Source organism: Tasmannia lanceolata, unplaced genomic scaffold (assembly GCF_043159265.1).
Source record: "Tasmannia lanceolata isolate RefF3 unplaced genomic scaffold, GAP_Taslan_0.1 ptg000003l, whole genome shotgun sequence".
Taxonomy (NCBI): domain Eukaryota; kingdom Viridiplantae; phylum Streptophyta; class Magnoliopsida; order Canellales; family Winteraceae; genus Tasmannia; species Tasmannia lanceolata.
The window spans coordinates 28,846,849-28,863,796 of NW_027518680.1; the positions used below are offsets into that span (position 1 = coordinate 28,846,849).

At 39.6% G+C, this 16,948-nt stretch overlaps 1 protein-coding gene and 1 long non-coding RNA gene across 2 annotated transcripts; both read right to left on the minus strand.

Moving 5' to 3' along the window:
* Window positions 1-1,660: 1,660 nt before the first annotated feature.
* LOC143854169 (uncharacterized) lies at window positions 1,661-10,018 on the minus strand. Its single transcript, XM_077364004.1, has 2 exons — window positions 3,183-10,018; window positions 1,661-2,544 (listed from the first exon to the last, which is right to left on the minus strand). The coding sequence occupies exon 1, from the start codon at window positions 9,775-9,777 to the stop codon at window positions 8,578-8,580; it is 1,200 nt and encodes a 399-aa protein (XP_077220119.1). The 5' UTR covers window positions 9,778-10,018; the 3' UTR covers window positions 1,661-2,544; window positions 3,183-8,577.
* A 4,464-nt stretch (window positions 10,019-14,482) lies between these two features.
* On the minus strand, window positions 14,483-16,783 carry LOC143862118 (uncharacterized). The gene is made up of 2 exons (XR_013240168.1): window positions 16,005-16,783; window positions 14,483-15,366 (listed from the first exon to the last, which is right to left on the minus strand). It is a non-coding gene; the product is annotated as an uncharacterized LOC143862118 (long non-coding RNA).
* Between the last annotated feature and the right edge of the window lie 165 nt (window positions 16,784-16,948).

Consider the following 16,948-nt stretch of genomic DNA (forward strand, 5'->3'; position numbering starts at 1 on the left):
TCGGAACAGATTTCCTAACTACTCCTAATGACTCAAGATTTTTGAGATTTTTGGTTTTTCAGATGTTTTTGATGTTTTTAAGTGTTTTTGAAATATTTTTGTTGTTTTTGACACCAGAGAATAGAATCCTATCATCATAAGAGTAGAGTACACTTCTGGAATCCCGCAAAGGTCGGACAGCATCCTATGCTTTGCGAGGGAAAAAGACAGAAACACGACTCTGCAAGGGTTGGACAGCATCCTATACCTTGCAAGAGCGGATAGAAGAACATGATCTGATGAAAGGTTGGATAAAATCCTAACCCCTATGATGATAGAATTTGATTCCTGAACAAGAGGACTGACTCTCTAGACTAAGGACGGATTCCTATGCTAGTGGACTATCAAACCAAAATAAAGCTCACAAGTAATAAGGAAAAAGAGACCCTGTGCATATTTGGCAAAGGTAAAACACCCAGCCGGGCCGGACAGCTACCTAGCCCTAGGGTGTAACAAATGTGCATCCCAATACCCATAAGAGTAGGGGTATGTTGCCAAGCCGAGTAAGGTGTTCTCCCAAAACCAAAGGACGCACAAAGAGGAGGTTTAGCAAGAGAATGAGACTGGGTAAGTCTCTTAGACACAGAGGTAGGATAGGGAAAATTGCTAACGAGACTAGGCAAGTCTCCTAGGCACAGAGATGAGATAGAGAAAAATGCTAGCAAGACTGGGCAAGTCTCCTAGGATGGGCTTGAGCTATCACCTTCATCGCCTTCGCAATAAAAGGACAAGTGTCTAAAGACATCTAAAAGGCTGGGCTAGCCTACTAAATAAAAGAGGGGAGAATGCTACTAGGACTTAGTAAGTCCTCTAAAATGATGGGCTTGGGCTAACGCCTTCATCGCCCCTACAATGAAGGAAAGAATAACATCAATGAGACCTAAGTAGTCTTGAATGACCAAAGGAGTAAATAGAAAACAATTTAAGCATATAATGACTATGATTTTAGAATAAGCAATTATGTAATCAAAGTAGCATATAACTATGTCCATATCCACAGTGTTAGAAATTCAAGACTTGGAATTCTTGCAAACAAAATACATCTAATTAGCCTAAAAATAATAATAATAAAAAAAAAATCAACCAGAACGCATTCGGAAATCAAATATAGAATGTGATATAAAACCATGGATGAACTCCGATCACGATACAAGCATATATTGAGGGATATGTGACAAATTCCATCAAGCAATAAGAATATCACTTCCCAGAGGAAAAGGCAAACAAGGGATAAGTAATGATCATAAAAATTCACCCAACAGGCCATTAAAAATCTCAAAGGATCTTTCACAAAACATTTCCAAAAGAAGATACAAGCTATAGCAATACATTCAACAAAACTGGGTGGCCCTCCCTGTTCCAAATAAAAATACCCAAACTAAATGGAAATAACTAACAAATATAACAAATATAACTATGCTAATATTTAATACTTTCAAAAGGAACAAATGATTCTGCAAACATATGAGTATAGAACTTCACAAGTGCTATTCTATAGTGCAATCAGAAAAACGAGTACAGAACTTCCCAAGTGCTACAAATGAAATGGGCTCATAAGCATGGGTTAGACAAATATTATACTATAGTTAAACTAAAATGGGAAATGATAACAACATCATCATGCTTTTAAAATTTCCATCAAGACATTTTGTTTTATAGTAACCAAAGAACTTTCAAATGCATTTACTAGCCTAATACTAGCAGACACAGTCCACTAAAACAGGCATAACTTTTTATCCACTGCTCTACATTTCGATCACGAGTACTTGCTGGAAAGATCTTGAAAAAAACTAAAACTTTGTAGTTTATCATTTTCTCAAATTCTGTCGTTTACTTGCCTAAAAACGCGGTTTAAAAACCGCCCAGAAACTGGTGGCGGGAATTGTACCTGCATCACAGAGTCAATAACAAGCACTCCAGTTTTATCAATAGAAGATGCATGCCTCACAATCTGTCCTGTTTCACTACAAAGTCCAAGCCGGCGCGTCTCGTCAAATCCTTTATGAAGGAATGCCACCTGATATGTACCACGAGTAATAGTTACGGCCTTCCACTTACTTCCAAATGCATCCCTTCCATTCTTGTCAATCTATCACCGGAGAAACACTAGATGCCTCTTTTGTCCTAGAAGCAATGGCGACCACCCTGATCTCTAGTTCAACACATGCAACTTCAAGAGCGAGAGGAATCTCATTGTACTTAAGAAATTGTATTGCCCCAGGGTCGTAACAAAAGAAACCAAAACATGAACAAGATCCATGTACATAGGATGTACTGGAATTTCTTCGCGGTTGACAAACATTGCTTCTGCGACTACCGGCCTAGGCTTAACAACATGGCTGTTACTAAGTATGATTCCCCCTCGCTTATCAACGACAAAACCAGCAGCATGGCTTGCCCCTGCAGCCTCTGTGTCAAACACTCGAGGAGTTGTCATCCTCGGCATGACCACTGCCGAAACAACCTTGTGCAAGTCTACTCCAATTTCTTAAAAAAATTGATTCCCTACACGATGTCAATTAATAAGAATTCTAAAAGAAACAATAACACTATCATGGAAATCTCCTTGCGTTGAGCTTTATACCAAGTCACTTTTACTTCCAATCAAAACTAACTTCATTAACACAGAATATGACATCTCCTAAAGTTCTGAACATCTAGTCAAAAGGCCAAAATTTATTTCTCTTTTTTTTTTTAAATATTAGCAATACATGTTTATAAAAGAAAAATTACTAATGTTACTCTAATATACAATCAGTGCGCAAACGAGAGACACAAAGCAAGTGATTTATCTCCATTGGGAAACAGAGTCTCCAATTCTTTATGCTATCTCTTTCTTTTTGACAAAACAAAATTCAAAGACGCAAAATAATACCAAACTTGAACCTTCCTGTAAATGAATTCTTCTTATAAAATCAATCTCTAGAACTGTTATATAATTAGGTGATTATCAAAGAAAGCAAGCACAAGACAAAACTGTTGTAGATCCAAATCAAAGGTAGCGAACCTCGTATGCTACAAATCAAAATTACAAAGGAATTTCCTTATTTAAACAGTACAAAACTTCAAATATGAATAAGCATAAATGATTTACCTGATTGAACTGAAAATGAGTTATTGAATAGAACTTCAAAACAACTGACCTTCTCCTTTTGCAAATGCTCGAATGAAAACCACAACGGGCAGATTTCTAGCTCTTGTTTTCCTCTTCTTCTTCTTTTTCGCTCAAATTCTCGTATGCTCAGATCTGAATTGGGCTCATCAAAATCAGGGTGATCACAAGTAGATTTAATGGAATCCTTGCTCGGATTTATGACTAAAAGCTAATATAAACAAAACTTGAGCCATTAGATCTAGGGTTTATGAAGAGGATGGGGTTTAAAATACAAAATCAAAGCTTCTAGAGAAAGGAAAACAGCAGCCTAGGGGTTAACTAAGAAGACAAATCAAAAGGAGGATGCCGGACGGAGTTTTAGCTGGATTTTGCCGGAGGCTGACCGGAGAAGAAGAGAAAAGGGTTTGGGGGTTTGGTTTTCTCCCTCTCTCTCTCCCTCTCTCAGATTTTATGAGAAAATGAAAAACACCTCCTTCCCAAAAATGAGGCTTTGAATGAGTATTTAAAGGCATTATTGGGGATTGATATTTGCACTATCAGTTGATGGGCGCACCATTGGGCGGAAAATTTGATAAGCGCACATTGAAATCGTGTCTTATTCAAAATCTGCTCTGCACCGTTCCAGGATAATTCACACCCCTTTTCTGGTTTACACTACGGACACTCTCCCATCTCGTTCGCTAGGCAAACGCGCTCGGAATTCGACGAAATTTTGTAGGGACCTAGATGGGATCCTAAGCTAGCTTAGTATGAAATTTGGGGTGCTAACTCATTGATTTGGTCGGGGTTTTGCATAAAATTGGAGGGTTTAGGGTACGGTCAAAATGGGGTGTCTACAGATGCCCCTCTTTGGCAGAGCGTGCTTGTCGCGCGAATGTCAAAGCTGAACAGACAATCCATTTTGGCTGGCCCAAAAATGATTGGAGAGAAAGAAGAATGAAGAAGATGATTTTGTGAATATTGGATTGTTGGAATGATCAGATACCATAGGGGTTGTGATATGGAATGGATGCCTCAGGGGTTTGAAAATGGAATGGGTGCCTCAGGGGTCTTGAAATAGGCTTTTGATTATTTGCTTGATGCTCTCAGAGATGCTCTAAGAGAGATTTTGTTTTTTTTTTTTTTTTCTACGCTCGGGGCGAATGCTATCAAGGAGAATTTGGTTTTAAAATTTCTCATTCAACATGACTTATGAGTAATTTGGTGAAACGCTGGACACATAACTCAGCATTCAAAACAAATTGGTGAGATAGCCTCCCACCAGACATATAACTCGAGTAACACATCGATCACACAGGTATTCCTGACTCCGCACTTGGGTGTCGGTACACTGTGGAACGACGGATCATGACTTGACTTTTTATTGCTAACAACAAAATAACTAGATAGAGCTGCGGTCCAGCCTTTCACCAAATTAGACAAGAAAGAACAACAGTTGAATGAAAATTTTGATCAAGGGTCTATGGCAATAAGCCACAAAGAGCCTTGCAGAGAACGAGGGTCCACGGTGGCAAACCATGAAGAGCCAGGTAAACAGGAGTCGAGGGTCCATGGCAATGAACCATGAAGAGCCTCGCCAGAAAGACATGAGATGGTTGGTGGGTTAGAAAACTGGGAATCAAGGGTCCATAGCCATAAGCTATAAAGAGCCAAGAAGTAATCGAGGGTCCACGATGACAAGCCGTGAAGAGCCACGCAATAAGTCTAGGGTCCATGGCAAGAAATCATGAAGAGCCAAGCATTGAATCTGGGGTCCATGGCAATAAGCCATGAAGAGCCCAGCCTTGAATCTGGGGTCCATGGCAATAAGCCACAAAGAGCCCAGCAAGCAGAAACAATGGCATGTAAAAGATATGAATGGAGTGACTATGAATAGTGGGTCCATGATATATCTGGAAGAACATATCGCAAAGAGCCACTCGGGGAGCATGGGTCCATGGTGTACCCAAATGGTAGACCATGAAGAGCCAAGAAGTAATCGAGGTCCACGGCAACAAGCCATGAAGAGCCACGCAAATGAATCTAAGGTCCATGGCCATAAGCCACGAAGAGCCTAGTACAAAATTTGGGGTTCGTGGTAATAATCCACGAAGAGCCCAACAAGAATAACAACAAGTAATGGAGATGAATGAAATGAGCATGGATAGTGGGTCCATGATATATCCTAAAGGACAGATCATGAAGAGCCACTTAGGAAGCAAGGGTCCATGGTGTACCTGACTGGTAGACCATGAAGAGCCAAGAATGAACAAGGATAATGACAAGCAATGGAGATGAATAGAATGAGTATGGATAGTGGGTCCAAGATACAACTTGAAAAGCAGATCATGAAGAGCCACTAAAAGCGAGGGTCCATAGTGTACCTGAATCGCAAGCCACGAAGAACCTTGGAAACCAACGGGTATTGCTGAGAATTGATTGATTTTGAATGAGAATTTTTTTTTTTAGATTGATTGTCTCTTACCGAGAAAATTGAGAGTACGAGTTCCTTGCTGAGAATTGGACTCAGATAACTTGTAGGGATTTGGATATCGGCCCTTCTTTGACAGGTGAAAAGCATTCTGCTGAGGTTTTGAAGGTTGTGGGAGCAAATTCTAGACTCCGCTGGAGAAATTGATTTTCTTTGGAAATTGACTCTTTTAAAAAGAGGGCTCATTTGAGGAGTTTAGTGATTCGGCTTTAGATGTGTTCGCATATCTCTTACCTCAACTTGTTATAAACATTGGCACTGATTGCCTTTGTGTGCTTGATATATTTTATGACGCAAGTCATAAAAGATGCCCCTAGTGTATTATACTTCCATGACAAGAGTTCCAAGGAAAGTAAAACCAGGATAGGTAGGAAAATTTGGGTTTACATAGGTTCTTTCTTTGGAATAAGGATGGGATAATGACTAAGCTCAAAGACTTCTCCTTTCGTTGACCACTATTTGAGGTTCGTTCTTTCCACCACCATCTGCTTGAAACTTGACATCTTCATCATGTCAGAACATGATGTTTCTTGCCTTTCTCTGATACCTAAACCAGGGTCTATTCTGAGAATTTTTTTTTTTTTTTCACTTTGGAAAGTATACACCCATTCTCCCAGTGCCAGACAACTTTGGACCTTGAAAGGAAAATAGATAAGAATGAGGAACAGACTTCCAAGACTCTATCAAAGAAGATGTACATTATTCAAGGGACTTGACTAACTTTTGATTCACCCTTAGACCTGATGTGTATTTTTAAATGGTAAGGCTAGCCGCTCTCAGAATAATTTCGAAAACCATGTCAAGAGGCACTAATTTCCTCCATCAGGATTTTTGTCATGGTTATTACCACCCCCTTTGGATTGCTCAGTTTCAATGCCCCTAGTTTAGAAAGGTGTCAAAGTAAATCTTACTGACACTACTTGAATTCTAAGATCCTGCCCTGTGTAGTGATGGCTTCTTCATCTCTTCGAGTCTCCTCTGGTGGGAACTCATGATTATTGCATTCCAGGTTTCTGGTCTAGCAAACCATTTGCCTCAGCTTTTGCCTGGAATCCTCATACTATTTAAACTTTAAAGTTCTCCATAATCGAGGAACTCCTTCCATGTCTTATCAGCTCACTTTTTGGAAAGTCTTCACCCTTGACTGGATTGACTCTTCAGTTCTCAATCCATCAGACTGCTACCCCCATTTTGCATAAGCCAGCTCATTTGGTTATTGACTTAGCAAACGCTTGACTCTAGGCCGCCCTTTCAGGTTTTCAACCTAGTGGGTCTTCAGACTCTCATTCCTTTCATTTTTTTCTGTTTTTGTTTTCAATTGCCTTGAACCTTTGCTCGTTTCACCAGAAGAACTTTATAGGTAGGCTCGGGTTCAAAAGGGTTGGATATCGGAAGTTCAAACGATTTGGACCGAATCTGGTCTTGCCAGACTACCTACGTACCCCAAAAATGGAGGATCAGATCCGCGTAGTTCGCTTTGGGGTTTAACAAAGAATGGTTTAGCTTTTTAGCTTCAAAATTTTGAAAGGGGGATGATTTAGCTTTTATCCCCAAAGGTTTTGACCGAATCTGAATTAATCAGACTGCCTACGTACCCCCGAAGAGTTGGGGATCAGGTCCGCGTAGTTCGGGTGCATAAAATGCCCCTGGTTTATAATGTGGTTGAAAAAATTGTTTGGTTTTAAAATGTTGGCTCAAAGGGCTCACAAAAGGATGTTTTTAAACATTGGGATTTTGGCTATAAAGGCTCAAACGTCCAAGGATGGCCTCCTGGTGTTTTGACATACAAGCTTTTTGAGAAATAAGGTTCAACAGCTTTGAATATTTTTGTCGAGTAGTCTGGCGGTATTTTTGAGCAAGACTTCAACCACGGTGCTCCACTTAAACTTGTGCGCTTCTCGAATATCTTGAATGCTCAAGATTATATCGCTCTCGATAGTCTCCAAATGTTGGAGACAATTCTGATATTCAATCTATCTCATAAACTCCATCACTTGGGTCTTTGATTTTTTCTAAGATGTTGTCTTAGGGACGCATTCCCTTCTCCTTCTGTCTTTCTTTCATATTCTTTTTTTTTCTAGACATTAGGCATGTCCTTACTCTTGAAGCATTCCATCTCGGAATCTCATTGAAAATATGTAGCTCAAGTGCCCTTTTCGGGCTCAAATTGATGACTTCATTTTCTGAAGGTCTTCGCTAAATTTCTCATTAGCTTGACTGGGTGTCTGATGCTCCACTCTCTGGGATTTTGCTTTTCGACTGATATCTAAAGCTGATGGAGTCTTGCTTTTCACAACAACAGGGCGTTCTCTCTGTTTATCCTTATAGGATCAAGCAAGACTACCTCGAACCCCCTCTAAATAGGTTTATCAATTCTTCGCTCTCCTCGGGAGATAAAGTTTTGCCAATCCATCTTTTCCGAGTTTCGGATTTCAATACCACTATCAACAGCTTTGATTTCTTCTTTGAGTGGCTATGCTCGACGCTCTTCCTCTCGTTTGATCATGTTTCAGATCTCGAGGGGAATTTCGTCTGCATTCTCATCCGAGAAGGGTGTCTTTAGTTATTTTTAACATTAGATCTAAGAGTGAATCATAGAATAACAAAGATATGAAATCAACAACTTTATTGAATTGAAAATTGGATGTACAATGGTAACACTCTTTCTTTCCTTTCTTTTTTCTTTTTTTTTTTCGACGCGCCTCAATGGGCTCTACCTTAGACTTGACAAAGAACGGAAACAACAAACTTTGAATGAACAAGACTGACAAACATGACTCTTTCTTTTTATTTTTCTTTTCACATTGACACAATAAGACTTACCAACTTTGAGAGAAAAAAGTTGGTGTACACTCAACGAAAAACAAACTTAACAAAACAAAACCCTTCTTCGTCAGTAATGGGCTGGCACTGAAGGTTATGGGTGGCACTCCTTCCTCCATGATATCCATAACTAGGGATTCAACCCTGGTGTAGGTCCTGTTGACCCGGCTTCAAGATGATCTTCAATAACTGGTATCGGTAACGATGCCGCTGGCATATAACTACCTCCTGACATTTCTAACTCTGACATTCCCAAATTTGCAGCCGAAGTATCTCCTAGTTCAAATGTGGGATGAATGATGACGGAGGGATCTTCAAAAGGTTCAACCGTCAAGTTAGATTTAGTAGCAGCTTGAGAAATATCAACACGTCTAGGTGAAGGATTCTGATTAGCATTAAACCCGGGCCAAATGGGACGGTCCCTATCTATGAGGTCCTGGATCGCAAATTTGAGGGAGCGACAACGATTGGTGATGTGACCAAGGCCTTGGTGATATTCACAGTATTCATCCTTGTTGTAGAACCTTGGAAGAACCTTAGGAGGTGGCTTCTGAGCCATAAGTTTCAACTGTCCATCCTTAACAAGTTTTCGGAGAATGACCGCTGGAGGTTTCGGTAATGGAGTGAACTTCTTCTTAGGCTTCTGTGCTGGGTTCTCTTCTCCTTGACCAGACTTCTGCATGACATGTTGAGGTGCTTGATGAGATGACTCAATAATGTTGATCTTCTTAGAATCAACAACTGATTTGCTATCGTTCCTTGGATTCTTCACGCTTTGGTGATCAATGGTTAATTCTTCAATTTCTTTAACACGCTCCTTCACCTTTCCTACTGAAATGAGAGATGAGAGACACTTCTCTTCGACATGTTGCTTGCCCTTGGAATTATCAATATGTGATACTGGGACCGAGACAGGAGTAGGGATCAAAGGAGACAGCTTCTCAACCTCGTCAGCAAATTCTTTCTCCTTTCCTACGACAGTAGGAGGTGTAAAACACTTCTCTTCAATAAGTTCTTCTTCAGAATCACCAATATGTGCTATCATGGAATTGATAGGATCAAGAGTCACAGGAGGATGATTTTGGACTACAGAGTCCTCAGAGATCATGGATTTTTCATCATCTTTTGTTTTCAAAAATGCCACTTCCTCCTTCACACTTGACATTTCTCTAGATACTTCATTCAGTAATTCTACCATTTCAGAAATCACGGATTGTCCATCATCTTTTGTTTTCAAAAGGGCCACCTCTTCTTTCACACTTGACACTTCTCTAGATACTTCCCTCAAAACTTCTACCACTTCCGCTAGGATGTCCATAGGTAGAGCCATTTTATCAGGGTAAAATGAAAGGAAACCGGTGCAGCAGATGGGTAAAGTCAATTAGGTCTGACTCCTGTCATGGAAATGACAAACACTAATTTTAGTTTGAGACAATCTCGTTGATTGTTATACACAAGTTGAAACAAGAGATAATACAAACACATCTCTCCCTTGGGTAAGAACCAACAGCATAACAATTGGAAGAAGGATTATGGTAAGATAAACACATGACTCATCAACAATCCCAAAAAATGGCGATCACACTGAAAATGTGTTGGGTAAAAATTGGCAGCATGACGGCCACACAAAGGGACCCCACAAGTCATTTCAAGGGTATATGAATAATCTCTGTAGTATAGAACTCCCAGCAAGGATACTTGCACTCAAATGATGGTGGCAAGATAGGCTCATGAGTGAACAACAGAATATGGTCATCGGAGGGATGTGAGGGACTGACCATGAATGACGACATTTAGAGATGGGTTGAATTTGCAACCAAAAGATCTAAGGATAGATCGTGACCATAAGAATGATGATTAGAAGCCATCGATCTGATCATAATCTAAAAGAATGAATAGATAGGGATAATTGATTAGATTAGGAATGAAAACCTAACTAAGAGGTAAACCCTAATCTAATAATGAACAACACGGATCAATTTTAAAACAAATAGATCAAGGAATAGATCATGGATAAAGAACCAATAATCTAATGATAATCCACAGAATGGATAACTAGAAATAATTGATTAGATTACGAGGGAGAACCTAACTAAGAGGTAGGCCCTAATCTAAATATATGGAATATGGATCAATGATACAAGGTATGAATCGGATCTATGATCAAAAGATCAGAAAAAAAAAGACCATGGTCATAACGATGACAAATAGAAGTCACCGACCAAATCTAAATCTCAAAGAAAATGACTGATTGGATTAGATAGGAAACATTACAAAGGAGTAAGCCCTAATCTAATAATCAATATATACATATATATCCTAACCAGGGGCACCAGCCCTAAATATAATTCCGCAGAGTCAGGAATCTTGACTCAAGACAGACATGTGAGTGTACTAGGACCGCGTTGTAGCCACATAAGGTGAGCTACAATAATCTATGGATAGGATATGGCTCCTAAATCTAGGCTCCAACAAGTGTAAGCAACACATGTTCGTCCTTATATGAATGCAATATATATATAAGCACATGCAACTCCTAATTAGGTTTTACTAAATCAACAAATATATCCAAGTACATAATATATGTAAAATGAAAGTGGAGCTCCGGACTCAATATATCGGGTACTATGCATATGATCCATACTTTAAGTATATAACACAAGTACACCGAGTGTTATATACAGTATGCTTCATTGCTCACCGGCTGCTGTAAACACAAGTACACCGAGTGTTTACGACTGCAGCACTGGCGCATAGCTTGGTAATAGATACAACAGCACCATCTGGATAGTGATATCCCATGAGGCACGTATTATATCTATCCCGTGGAGCCAATAATAATAAAATCAATAATAGAAAATTAAAAAACAAAATGATGTATGCTGTGTAGTGTGTGAATCCCTTGTTTTAAACACATATTTGGTGCCCCTGGATTCTAAGCGATTAAATTCCCATTTATAATGATTTTAGCTCAAAATTCTTCAAAATTAATAACAAATGGCATTTTAACAGAGTTAGGCAATATCTCGAAAGATATCCCCAGCAGAGTCGCCAGCCTGTGGACCCCAATCCGAGAGAGTCGCGGTGAGGGACGTGCCCCCACGCGCTAACAGTCTCAGGATCATCCACGTGAATGGAGAGCTCTACCAAGGAACTCTCGAAAGAAGTGCCCCTCACAGCATGAGTGGCGATAAAGGGTGAGATACCTCTCGATTCGGGGACTAGCCCAGATTCGAGGCGTACCTTAAACAAAGAAGAGTCGCCATCCAAGGAAGTGGGCCAAGGATCCCATACTATGCTCTGTTGCAACGGATAACCAGAGATATAAAAGAAGGTTCGTGCCTGGTTACGAATTCGGAAGGTCCAAAGAGCACCTCGTCCGCCCAAGTGCAAGCACCTGGTCTCTTATGCCATTTACTTAATGATTTTGAAGAGTTTTGGGCAAAAGTCATATGAAATGGGAATCAATATCTCCGAGAAGACGTCTATCTAATCATGCATGTCTCGGAGATGAATAATAAGCACACATAAAAGAAATGAAAGAAGTGTCGCCTAAGCAAAACTAGGTTATAAGTGACATGCCTAATGGGTGTCTAAGTTCTGGTGTGCAAACACATGCATGTTACAGCTAAATGTATAGGATCTGTACATGAAAGTAAGAAAACACAGCAAAAACATACAACACAAATCAACTCTATACCTGACTGGACAAAATGAGTCCTAACTCTAATGCGACCTGACTCGGACCAAGATGGCCGTCCATCCCAGCTGCTCTACGTATCCCGGCCTCGGGAAGAATCGGAGTCAACGTAGTTCGATGCCCTATTCTAAACTACTATGCCTAACCATCTAGAACCGCTATCCCAGACTCAATTCCACTAAACTCGACTGATTTTTAAAGCTTTTTTGTACAATTGCTTAAGTTCATGTGAGTTGTAATTTTTAGGACTCTATATGCCCTAACTAATGCAAGTTGGTTAGCCTTAAGCTAATGCAGGTGGGCCCTACATCCTACGTGTATCTAGGCTATGCAACCTAAGGAAAACCATGGGCTGACTATATGCTTCCTAGTCTAGCCATCGGTTGGACTAAGTGTCTAACCGATCAACTTGAGGCCTCCTAACTCTAGGGACACTCACACGACAGGACACACCATATCAACAAATCAGGACAGACTCCTAACTCTAAAACACCCTAAATAGCTAAGACTGACTCCTAACTCTAGGGGAAGATCTTTTTCAAAAAGGTTTCGAAGAATTTTTGTATTTTTGGAAAGGTTTGAAATGTTTATTTTTTTTAAAGGTTTGGCTGGACTTGGGATGTGGATCCCAAGCTGCACTACGTACCCTGTTGAAAGGGATCAAGCCAACGTAGTTCGGAACAGATTTCCTAACTACTCCTAATGACTCAAGATTTTTGAGATTTTTGGTTTTTCAGATGTTTTTGATGTTTTTAAGTGTTTTTGAAATATTTTTGTTGTTTTTGACACCAGAGAATAGAATCCTATCATCATAAGAGTAGAGTACACTTCTGGAATCCCGCAAAGGTCGGACAGCATCCTATGCTTTGCGAGGGAAAAAGACAGAAACACGACTCTGCAAGGGTTGGACAGCATCCTATACCTTGCAAGAGCGGATAGAAGAACATGATCTGATGAAAGGTTGGATAAAATCCTAACCCCTATGATGATAGAATTTGATTCCTGAACAAGAGGACTGACTCTCTAGACTAAGGACGGATTCCTATGCTAGTGGACTATCAAACCAAAATAAAGCTCACAAGTAATAAGGAAAAAGAGACCCTGTGCATATTTGGCAAAGGTAAAACACCCAGCCGGGCCGGACAGCTACCTAGCCCTAGGGTGTAACAAATGTGCATCCCAATACCCATAAGAGTAGGGGTATGTTGCCAAGCCGAGTAAGGTGTTCTCCCAAAACCAAAGGACGCACAAAGAGGAGGTTTAGCAAGAGAATGAGACTGGGTAAGTCTCTTAGACACAGAGGTAGGATAGGGAAAATTGCTAACGAGACTAGGCAAGTCTCCTAGGCACAGAGATGAGATAGAGAAAAATGCTAGCAAGACTGGGCAAGTCTCCTAGGATGGGCTTGAGCTATCACCTTCATCGCCTTCGCAATAAAAGGACAAGTGTCTAAAGACATCTAAAAGGCTGGGCTAGCCTACTAAATAAAAGAGGGGAGAATGCTACTAGGACTTAGTAAGTCCTCTAAAATGATGGGCTTGGGCTAACGCCTTCATCGCCCCTACAATGAAGGAAAGAATAACATCAATGAGACCTAAGTAGTCTTGAATGACCAAAGGAGTAAATAGAAAACAATTTAAGCATATAATGACTATGATTTTAGAATAAGCAATTATGTAATCAAAGTAGCATATAACTATGTCCATATCCACAGTGTTAGAAATTCAAGACTTGGAATTCTTGCAAACAAAATACATCTAATTAGCCTAAAAATAATAATAATAAAAAAAAAATCAACCAGAACGCATTCGGAAATCAAATATAGAATGTGATATAAAACCATGGATGAACTCCGATCACGATACAAGCATATATTGAGGGATATGTGACAAATTCCATCAAGCAATAAGAATATCACTTCCCAGAGGAAAAGGCAAACAAGGGATAAGTAATGATCATAAAAATTCACCCAACAAGCCATTAAAAATCTCAAAGGATCTTTCACAAAACATTTCCAAAAGAAGATACAAGCTATAGCAATACATTCAACAAAACTGGGTGGCCCTCCCTGTTCCAAATAAAAATACCCAAACTAAATGGAAATAACTAACAAATATAACAAATATAACTATGCTAATATTTAATACTTTCAAAAGGAACAAATGATTCTGCAAACATATGAGTATAGAACTTCACAAGTGCTATTCTATAGTGCAATCAGAAAAACGAGTACAGAACTTCCCAAGTGCTACAAATGAAATGGGCTCATAAGCATGGGTTAGACAAATATTATACTATAGTTAAACTAAAATGGGAAATGATAACAACATCATCATGCTTTTAAAATTTCCATCAAGACATTTTGTTTTATAGTAACCAAAGAACTTTCAAATGCATTTACTAGCCTAATACTAGCAGACACAGTCCACTAAAACAGGCATAACTTTTTATCCACTGCTCTACATTTCGATCACGAGTACTTGCTGGAAAGATCTTGAAAAAAACTAAAACTTTGTAGTTTATCATTTTCTCAAATTCTGTCGTTTACTTGCCTAAAAACGCGGTTTAAAAACCGCCCAGAAACTGGTGGCGGGAATTGTACCTGCATCACAGAGTCAATAACAAGCACTCCAGTTTTATCAATAGAAGATGCATGCCTCACAATCTGTCCTGTTTCACTACAAAGTCCAAGCCGGCGCGTCTCGTCAAATCCTTTATGAAGGAATGCCACCTGATATGTACCACGAGTAATAGTTACGGCCTTCCACTTACTTCCAAATGCATCCCTTCCATTCTTGTCAATCTATCACCGGAGAAACACTAGATGCCTCTTTTGTCCTAGAAGCAATGGCGACCACCCTGATCTCTAGTTCAACACATGCAACTTCAAGAGCGAGAGGAATCTCATTGTACTTAAGAAATTGTATTGCCCCAGGGTCGTAACAAAAGAAACCAAAACATGAACAAGATCCATGTACATAGGATGTACTGGAATTTCTTCGCGGTTGACAAACATTGCTTCTGCGACTACCGGCCTAGGCTTAACAACATGGCTGTTACTAAGTATGATTCCCCCTCGCTTATCAACGACAAAACCAGCAGCATGGCTTGCCCCTGCAGCCTCTGTGTCAAACACTCGAGGAGTTGTCATCCTCGGCATGACCACTGCCGAAACAACCTTGTGCAAGTCTACTCCAATTTCTTAAAAAAATTGATTCCCTACACGATGTCAATTAATAAGAATTCTAAAAGAAACAATAACACTATCATGGAAATCTCCTTGCGTTGAGCTTTATACCAAGTCACTTTTACTTCCAATCAAAACTAACTTCATTAACACAGAATATGACATCTCCTAAAGTTCTGAACATCTAGTCAAAAGGCCAAAATTTATTTCTCTTTTTTTTTTTAAATATTAGCAATACATGTTTATAAAAGAAAAATTACTAATGTTACTCTAATATACAATCAGTGCGCAAACGAGAGACACAAAGCAAGTGATTTATCTCCATTGGGAAACAGAGTCTCCAATTCTTTATGCTATCTCTTTCTTTTTGACAAAACAAAATTCAAAGACGCAAAATAATACCAAACTTGAACCTTCCTGTAAATGAATTCTTCTTATAAAATCAATCTCTAGAACTATTATATAATTAGGTGATTATCAAAGAAAGCAAGCACAAGACAAAACTGTTGTAGATCCAAATCAAAGGTAGCGAACCTCGTATGCTACAAATCAAAATTACAAAGGAATTTCCTTATTTAAACAGTACAAAACTTCAAATATGAATAAGCATAAATGATTTACCTGATTGAACTGAAAATGAGTTATTGAATAGAACTTCAAAACAACTGACCTTCTCCTTTTGCAAATGCTCGAATGAAAACCACAACGGGCAGATTTCTAGCTCTTGTTTTCCTCTTCTTCTTCTTTTTCGCTCAAATTCTCGTATGCTCAGATCTGAATTGGGCTCATCAAAATCAGGGTGATCACAAGTAGATTTAATGGAATCCTTGCTCGGATTTATGACTAAAAGCTAATATAAACAAAACTTGAGCCATTAGATCTAGGGTTTATGAAGAGGATGGGGTTTAAAATACAAAATCAAAGCTTCTAGAGAAAGGAAAACAGCAGCCTAGGGGTTAACTAAGAAGACAAATCAAAAGGAGGACGCCGGACGGAGTTTTAGCTGGATTTTGCCGGAGGCTGACCGGAGAAGAAGAGAAAAGGGTTTGGGGGTTTGGTTTTCTCCCTCTCTCTCTCCCTCTCTCAGATTTTATGAGAAAATGAAAAACACCTCCTTCCCAAAAATGAGGCTTTGAATGAGTATTTAAAGGCATTATTGGGGATTGATATTTGCACTATCAGTTGATGGGCGCACCATTGGGCGGAAAATTTGATAAGCGCACATTGAAATCGTGTCTTATTCAAAATCTGCTCTGCACCGTTCCAGGATAATTCACACCCCTTTTCTGGTTTACACTACGGACACTCTCCCATCTCGTTCGCTAGGCAAACGCGCTCGGAATTCGACGAAATTTTGTAGGGACCTAGATGGGATCCTAAGCTAGCTTAGTATGAAATTTGGGGTGCTAACTCATTGATTTGGTCGGGGTTTTGCATAAAATTGGAGGGTTTAGGGTACGGTCAAAATGGGGTGTCTACAGTAACGTACAGGCTATAGCGGATGAGTGTACTAGTGGATGCGAGTCATGAATCCGGTCGGAAGGTGTTTACTGGCCGTGAGCTACCCTTGGTGCACAAATATCGTTCCGACGATAACTTTTGATCCGCCCGTCA

What these genes read in the sequence shown, in the direction of transcription:
- LOC143854169 (XM_077364004.1), bottom strand. Translation starts at nt 9,777, where the DNA reads ATGGCTCTACCTATGGACATCCTAGCGGAAGTGGTAGAAGTTTTGAGG.